Consider the following 8,407-nt stretch of genomic DNA (forward strand, 5'->3'; position numbering starts at 1 on the left):
TGTATGTAGTTTCATGAACTCATCATATATGTTTCATGTCTTGCCTTTTCTCACGCTGTCACCTCATAGTCGGGAGAAAACAGTATTTTTGTTTAAGGATTCAAGTGCTACTTCCCCAGTGAGGTGCAGTCTAATAACACCAAATGGAAGTCAGTTTCTTCCCTTGTGAGATCCAGCCCCAATGCTCCTGTCTGGTGTCCAGGATTGCTCCTGTGAGTGAGGTCCTGTAGCTTCCTCATTCTTGTTTCCCCAGCAGCTTGCACAGGTGTAGCGCATAGTCTTAACTCAGCAGTCTCAGTCTTGTCTTCATGAATTAACAAATTAGCATAGTGGGAGGGGTTTTGGAGGCTTCCTTTCACCAGAAAATATAATACCAAGCAAGACACAGAGTGGGTTATCCCGTGTGGCTCTTTCTCATCAACTGTCAACAGAGCTCCATCCAGGGGATTAGTTGCCACTCCTCTTCTCCACGCATCCCCTTCTGATAATTGCAGATTGTTGTTCCAGGCTTCTGTGTCCTTTGAAGATGTGGCTGTGGATTTCACCAGACAGGAGTGGCACAGACTGGATCCTGCTCAGAGGACCATGCACAAGGATGTGATGCTGGAGACCTACAGCAACCTGGCATCTGTGGGTGAGAATGAGTGTCTCTGTAATTCCGGGGAGCGTGTGTTTCCTTTCTTGGTTGCTGGACTGTGTGCAGCCTCTGGAAAGCTTTGTGATGTTTGAGTTTCAGATTTAGAGGTCACAGACGCCTGATGAGTTTAGGGCAGCGGGAACAATGCGTGTGTTCTGACTTCCCAGATGAAAGGTTTCAATGGGCCCCCCTCCTTGTGCAGCTCATGAAGATGCACCTTCCTCCTCCATCAGAGGCCCTAAACTCAGACAGCTTGGCCCGCGTCCTGTGCCATTTCCCATTAACAGGCCTCTGCGTGGCCAAACCAGAGATGATCTTCAAGTTGGAGTGAGGAGAAGAGCTGTGGATAATAGGAGTCTTCAGGTCATGGTTATCCAGGTGAGTGAGCAAGAACCAGACATGTGGAAAATAGGGGAAATTAAACCCCCGGAATCCAAGTCAAAAGTTATCCTTGTGCAGTATTTTCTGGGCATCTCTTTTTAGAGGCCCTAGCTCTTTGAGCATGAGAATAGAAGGTCTACGCACTTTACATGCCTGGACCACACATCCCAGTGCCATGCTCACACTTCAGTTCTCTCTTATTTTTCTTTTTTTTTGGACAGGCAGAGTTAGAGACAGAGAGAAAGGTCTTCCTTCTGTTGGTTCACCGCCCCCAAATGGCCGCTATGGCCAGTGCACTGCACCGATCTGAAGCCAGGAGCCAGGTACTTCCTCCTGGTCTCCCATGCAAGTGCAGGTGCCCGTTCTCCACTACCTTCCCAGACCAGAGCAGAGAGCTGGACTGGAAGAGGAGCAACCGGGACTAGAACCCGGTGCCCATATGGGATGCCAGCTCCGCAGGTGGAGGATTAACCAAGCGAGCCACAGCACCCGTCCTGCTCTCTTCTTTTATCTTGATTTATTTTTTTTGAGATTCCAGCTTTGCTGTTTGGTTGGTTGGTTTTTGTTTTCCTCCTTTTACTTAAAGTGGAAGAAATAATACAGGATTAAAACTGAAAAAGTAGTTAACAGGTAGGTAGATCGTATATTCATACACACAAAAATCTGCATAGGAAGACAGGCTTATTAACAAGGAGGAAACACATGTAAAGTTCAGGTAGTGCTCATAAAAAGCATAAAAAAACACACGTGCTACAATGGGAGCCACTGTTCATAGCAGAATTGAAAGAGGGAGCAACACCTGTTTAGGGACAGATATACCATAAGGTACAGGTTTTGCAACATTAGTGCCATGAGTTCACAAAACTGTGTTAACAGCTAGTTAATCAGTTGAAGAACTGCTCCCAAATATTTCACATTTTTGGCCCTTAGAGGCTTGTTCCTACAGATGTCAATTACTGAACTTCAAGATACCAAGAGGGAAAGGATTGTAAGAAACTTCCCAAAGAGTTACAACACCTAATGTAGAACAGGGGTCACCCACAGCTCTTGAATGTTTTCACAGCAATACCTAGGAAAGAAAGTCAGACACAAGCAGACTCCTATGGCAGACCTGTGGGAACCGGAATCTGGCCGGTATTTGCCGTGGGAATTTTGAAGCTTCCCTTTAGAGATTTATTCTGGTCTCAGGAATTAGCAGGATAAGATCATTTTCTACTGAAACGAATCTTGACTAAACATAGGAAGACTTTTGTCCTTTATTGGCTTGTCTCGGAGTAAAGGTCACAGACATGAGTCTCAACCTGCTGTGTACTTTAGAAGTCAGCAGCAAATCAGAAATAAAGAGGATGCTAAACATCCTGAATATAATCTCTTGGAAATCTGCTGTAAAAAAAAAAAGCCTTTGAAGATTTACTAGCTTGAAGTGTAAGTGCAAAGGGACAGGATATCTGAGCCTGTCACACACCCCCATTTTGGGAAGAAGGGTCAGTGTTTCCCATAAATTGCTAAGGTTTTCACATGGGAGAAACCTGCACAGGCTAAGCCTGGAATTAGTTTCATTTTATTCCATGGGGATTCTTCTCCCACGGTAAAGAAACAGAAAGAGGAATGACCCTTAACTGGTCTCTTTATCAAAAATGGTAAACTTGGTCTCTGCAGTCAGAAAGTCAGGCAGTATTTTAAGCAGACTGTGGAAGCAGATGGCTTCCTGTAGCCACAGACCACTATCCTGTGTTGGCTAAAGCAAAGACTAACTCCGACAATTGCCAAAGTTGCTGTAAATGCACTAAAGGGTACAGTTCATCACACCCAGCTATAGTCAACAAGCAGACACTATGCACAAAGCCTTACTTGGCAAGTCTGAATTTTCATTAACTAAGGGCAGAGTGAGAAAGAGCAAAGATGGACTTCCGTAACATTTTACTATCCAGATAGCAAAGGAGAAATGGTTTCCAGGGACAGTACATCCTCCTTTAAACACACTAAACAGAGCAGGTGCATTGTTCATTTTGCTTTTCCTTTTGTTTGAGAAGCTTGTTTATCTCCCTTTTGGCTCTCCCAGTGTACTTTGAAATTATTCCATATTAGTTCAGTCCAGGAAGCAACAGTGAGGAAGTCACTATGAGGCAGGTGAGAAGCAGGTTGTGGACTTGCTGTCCCACCCAAGCAACCACAGCAAGAGAACTGATCATGGTCACGAAGTAGATTTTACACTTTTCTTTTAGTGTAAAGAGGCGTTTGCACCAGCCCCCAGCTCTTCATTGAGTTTTCAATACGTAGCTGCACGTTTCCTGGACTCTGTTGTTCAGTGGCCCCTTGATTGGAACCAAAAATTCTAGGTGCTAGAATAGGAACAAGGCAGTCAGTCAAGCACAAACACACAGCAAAATCGGGAAACACCATACAGAACAGATGGACCGAGATAGTAGATGATCAGAAACACCAAAGAAACCACACCTATGAGGGCAGGTGGAAACCAGGCTCTTTGCCAACAGAGGACTTTCCTGGCCATCAGCATCGCTTCTGCCCTTCCTTGCAGCTGCTCTTCCACCCTTGCAGTCTCTGCAGCCAACAGGCTGGTGCTGCAACTGTCTCCCTCCGCCATTGTCCTTGAGGGGCCGTCTCAGCAGGTGCAAGCCGCCCACTAACCTTCCCTCGAAACCCGCACAGCACCACCTTATCTTGATGTTTATGAAGTTATTTACCACTCTTATCTCTGCTTCGTCTTAGACATTCATTCCGGCCTCTAATTGCCAAGCATTCATTCACACATTCCTGTAGTCATCCAGCGAACTCTAAATAAATATCCACTGTATGCTGGTCACATTCTAGGTGTGGGGATCCGGCAGTGAATAAAATAATATCTCCGTTCTCTTGGAGCTTGCAGCCTGCAGAGGGGGAAATGATCAGAAACCAAGAAATATGTAATAGGTTTGGTGGTGAAAACCAAATCATGGCAAGGTAAGAAGGACAGGCAGAGATGTGGAGTTTGGGGAATGTGGCCAGGGAAGATGTTTTGGTGAGGTTAACGTTAATGCACAAACATCAGTGAAGTGAGACACTCAGAGTCATGTGAGCTGTGATTATCTGACCAGGGAGAACCGGAAGTGCCCAACCCCAGTCTGAGAGGTATGTCCTAGGGCTAGCGACAGGAGAGGATGAGAGAGGGTGAGAATGTTAAGAGGTGATATCATAGAGTTAGCAGGGGGCCAAATGATGTAGCATTTTAAGGTCATCTTAAGGAGTTTGATTTTATCCTGTAATGGGGAAGCTGTTTGAGATTTTACGTAGTAGCGTGACATGCTGACATGCTGTGATTTGCTTTCAAAGGATCTCTCTCGCGGCTATGTGGCAACAGTTCTGTCAGGCGTCATGGCCGCAGGCGTGGCAGCAACCTTCTGCAGCCTACGAGGATTCAAACTTTGGATCAAAAAATTGAGTACAATGGATGTGGGCGAGGCTTCCATGAGAAGGCAGGCTTTGCTGGCCTTAAAGGAACACACACGGGAGATAAAAACTTTGAATGTCCCGAGTGTGGGAAAGCGTACTGCAGGAAATCAAACCTTGTTGAACATCTGAGGCGACACACAGGGGAGAGACCCTATGAGTGTGCTGAGTGCGTGAAAACCTTCAGTGCGAGATCCTACCTCATTGCCCATCGGAAAACTCACACCAGGGAGAAGCCCTTTGGATGTAACGAGTGTGGGAAGTCTTTTGGCAGGAAGTCGCAACTCATTCTGCACCGCAGAACACACACTGGAGAGAGACCCTATGAGTGTACTGCATGCGGGAAATGCTTTTCTGAGAAGGCCACCCTGACCATTCACCAGAGAACCCACACCGGGGAGAAACCCTATGCATGTGGGGACTGTGGGAAAAACTTCCGCGCCAAGAAATCCCTGAATCAACATCAAAGAATCCACACAGGCGAGAAACCCTATGCATGTGCGGAATGTGGGAAATGCTTTCGAATGAAGATGACTCTCAATAATCATCAGAGAACGCACACAGGTGAGAAGCCCTATCGGTGTCACAAGTGTGGGAAGGCTTTCCGGGTGCACTCCTCCCTGGGGATCCACCAGCGAATTCACACGGGAGAGAAGCCTTACGAGTGCAGCGAGTGTGGTAGTGCCTTCTACGTGAAAGCACGCCTCGTTGAACACAAGAGAATGCATTCAGGAGAGAAACCGTATGAGTGTAGTGAGTGTGGGAAAATCTTCAGGATGAAGAAATCCCTTTGTCAACGCCAGAGGACTCACACAGGAGAGAAGCCTTACGAATGTGGGGAATGTGGCAATGCCTTCTATGTGAAAGTGCGCCTCATTGAGCATCAGCGGATTCATACAGGGGAGAGACCCTTTGAATGTCAAGAATGTGGGAAGGCTTTCTGCCAGAAGGCACACTTCACGGAACATCACAGAACTCACATAGGTCGGTCCAGGCCTTGTGCCATGGAGAAAACGTCTCCCTAAACTCTCCCTTCCCCAGTGGATCGAGTGTCTTGGGGGATCTGGTCACCAGGGCACCCAGTGTGTTTGTATTTAGTATTTTGTATTCCTGTGAAATGTCCTTGTGCCCTTAGGGGATAGCTCGTTGTTCTTTTCATGTGTACTTACCCAATTAGTGGGGAGATTGAACATCTTATTTGTTGATGGGCCATTTGGGTTTTTGCTTCCTGATATTGACAGTTCACATCCATTGCTCATGGTTTTCTACTAGGCTGTTCATCCTTTGCTTCTTAGTTGAAATGCTGTTATTGTTTAATATCGGAGAATATGAAAATCTTCTTTCAGTCATGCTTTGCAGGTATCTTCTCCTGGGCTGGGGCTGGTTCTTTAATTTTGTTTCTTCTTTTCAGCAGAAGTTCTATGTTTTAGTATTGTCAGTCTCAAGGAGATTATATTCCCCTGCATTTTCCTGTAAGGTTAAATCTCTCCTTTTAACATTTAGAATTTTAATGTACTATGAGACTTTTTTGGGTAGTATGAAGTCTACAATAAATAATGCTATATTGTCTTAAAATTGTTTCATAAATGCCATCACACTATAATGTGCCATAGCTTGCCTTTTTTCATGCAATGTTACTTTTCCAAGATCTTTGTCAAATACAAATTAGGTTTGTTCATTTACCTCTCCATTCCCCTAGTGAAAGACACTGTTTCTGTATTTAGTGTCTAAACCTAGAAGTGGAATTTCTGGGTCAATGGGTGTAGGCAGTGTGCCAGTGAATAAGCTCCAAACCCATCCTTCCAGACTGCACTTTTTGGCTCTTCCAACCAGATTTAAACCTTTCCAGCTGCTCCCTCTCGGGCCTTGCCAATATGAAATACTTGATAGAACCTTTGGAGCCAGGAAAGGAAGGGACTTGCTTCCTTTCCCTTTTCCCCTTCATATTAGCTTTCTGTTCCTCTGGGTGTCTGCCAGCACTGCTTCTTCACGCGGGCAGCAGCAGTTCCTTATTGTAGCACCAGTTTGCAATTTTCCAGCATTCCCAGAAGGAGCCCACTCCCCTTGGAGACACAAGCATCAGCTGGGTAGTGCACCTCTTTAGAGGTGTGAGTCTCAGCCCTGTGGGAGCCTTCCTCTACCCCTCTAATTTTCACTATTTCCACCTTCGTCCCTGTTACTGTCCTAGGCCAGCTTCTTTCTCAAGCTGCTACCTCCCTGAGAACTTGAATTGCCTCTTTTTTGCTCTTCAGTTATGTCGTTATATAATTTTTAACCAGTTATAAAGTTATTGTTTCCTCTTTAAAAACAACTGATGGGGCCGGTGCTGTGGCGCAGCCGGTTAAAGCCCTGGCCTGAAGCACTGACATCCCATGGTTCTAGTCCCAGCTGCTCTTCCAATCCAGCTCTCTGCTATGGCCTGGGAAAGCAGAAGATGGCCCAAGTCCTTGGGCCCCTGCACCCATGTGGGAGACCTGGAGGAAGCTCCTGGCTCCTGGCTTCAGATCGGCACAGCTCTGGCCTTTGCAGCCATCTGGGGAGTGAACCAGCAGATGGAAGACTTCTCTCTCTGTATCTACCTCTCTGTAACTGTCTTTAAAATAAATAAAATAAATCTTAAATACTGGTGTTTCTGTATTCTAGTTGGACCTTGAGCAATATGGACGTTTTTCAACTTAAGTATTTATTTCTCCCTCCAAATTGTATTAATTCATATACTTATGAGAAGTTTCAGAAAGTTCTGATTTTTCACAATCATCAGCATTTACTATTGGTCCTTTAAATTAGCATCTATGAAAGGTTTGAAATGGCATTAAGCCTTTGCATCCATGAATATAGTTTGTCTTTTTATTTTTTCAATCATTTTGACATCAGAGTTTAAACATCTTGCATGAGTTTTGGGGAGACAAGTCCTACTCAACCGATAACATAGTATAACAACTATTTATATTGTATTAAGTATTATAAGTAATCAATCTAGAGATGATTGAAAGTGTATGGGGGCTGGCGCCACAGCTCAATAGGCTAATCCTCCGCCTAGTGGCCCCAGCACACCGGGTTCTAGTCCCGGCCGGGGCGCCGGATTCTGTCCCGGTTGCCCCTCTTCCAGGCCAGCTCTCTGCTGTGGCCAGGGAGGGCAGTGGAGGATGGCCCAAGTGCTTGGGCCCTGCACCCCATGGGAGACCAGGATAAGTACCTGGCTCCTGCCATCGGATCAGCGCGGTGCGCGGGCCACGGCGGCCATTGGAGGGTGAACCAACGGCAAAAGGAAGACCTTTCTCTCTCTCTCTCTCACTGTCCACTCTGCCTGTCAAAAAAAAAGTGTATGGGATGGTGTGTAGGTTCTACGAAAATATGATGTCCTTTTATATAAACGACTTGAGTAACCTTGGATTTTGATATCTGCAAGTGGGTCTTGAAATCAATCCCCCATGGATAAGCATATACATAGATTTATGTGTAATGTGTGTCACACACATGCTTCCCCATAGATCATTTTTGCTTTATGTGGGCAGCGTACATTTCATTTTATCCACATATTTACCACCTTGGTTGCTCTTCATTACTTTCTGTATTTCATCCAGGATCATTTTCCTCTTTGCCTGGAAAATACCCTGTTGTTTCCTCTAGTAGGGGTCTGTTAATGGTGAACCTCTCAACTTTGACAATGGTTTTTATTGCACCTTTTTGATAAGCAAATGTAAAATTCCTTACCTTTAGTATTTTGTAGTACTCAACAAACTGATGCTAAATTAAATACTTTTCTGTGGGGCCAGTGTTGTGATACAGGAGGGTAAAGCCACTGCCTGTGATGCTGGCATCCCATATGGGCACCAGTTTGTGTCCTGGCTGCTCCATTTCTGATCCAGCCCCTGCTAATGGCGTGGGAAAGCAGTAGAAGATGGCCCAAGCGCTTGGGATACTGCACCCATCTGGGAAACC

General features: G+C 45.5%; 1 protein-coding gene and 1 pseudogene across 2 annotated transcripts; one reads left to right on the forward strand and one right to left on the reverse strand.

Moving 5' to 3' along the window:
- Positions 1–494: 494 nt before the first annotated feature.
- Positions 495–7,086, forward strand: ZNF157 (zinc finger protein 157). Of its 2 annotated transcripts, none has more exons than XM_070067012.1 (3): positions 495–634; positions 840–1,015; positions 4,349–7,086. In XM_070067012.1, exon 3 carries the CDS (start codon positions 4,990–4,992, stop codon positions 5,488–5,490), a length of 501 nt encoding a protein of 166 aa, XP_069923113.1. In that variant the 5' UTR covers positions 495–634; positions 840–1,015; positions 4,349–4,989; the 3' UTR covers positions 5,491–7,086. The 2 variants fall into 2 exon arrangements, with proteins under 2 accessions (XP_069923113.1, XP_069923114.1); XM_070067013.1 differs by lacking the exon at positions 495–634 and adding an exon at positions 3,851–3,979 and having other exon boundaries at positions 4,349–6,040.
- On the reverse strand, positions 3,001–3,623 carry LOC108178719 (ADP-ribosylation factor-like protein 6-interacting protein 1 pseudogene; annotated as a pseudogene).
- Positions 7,087–8,407: the final 1,321 nt, after the last annotated feature.

Source organism: Oryctolagus cuniculus, chromosome X (genome assembly GCF_964237555.1).
Source record: "Oryctolagus cuniculus chromosome X, mOryCun1.1, whole genome shotgun sequence".
NCBI classification, from domain to species: domain Eukaryota; kingdom Metazoa; phylum Chordata; class Mammalia; order Lagomorpha; family Leporidae; genus Oryctolagus; species Oryctolagus cuniculus.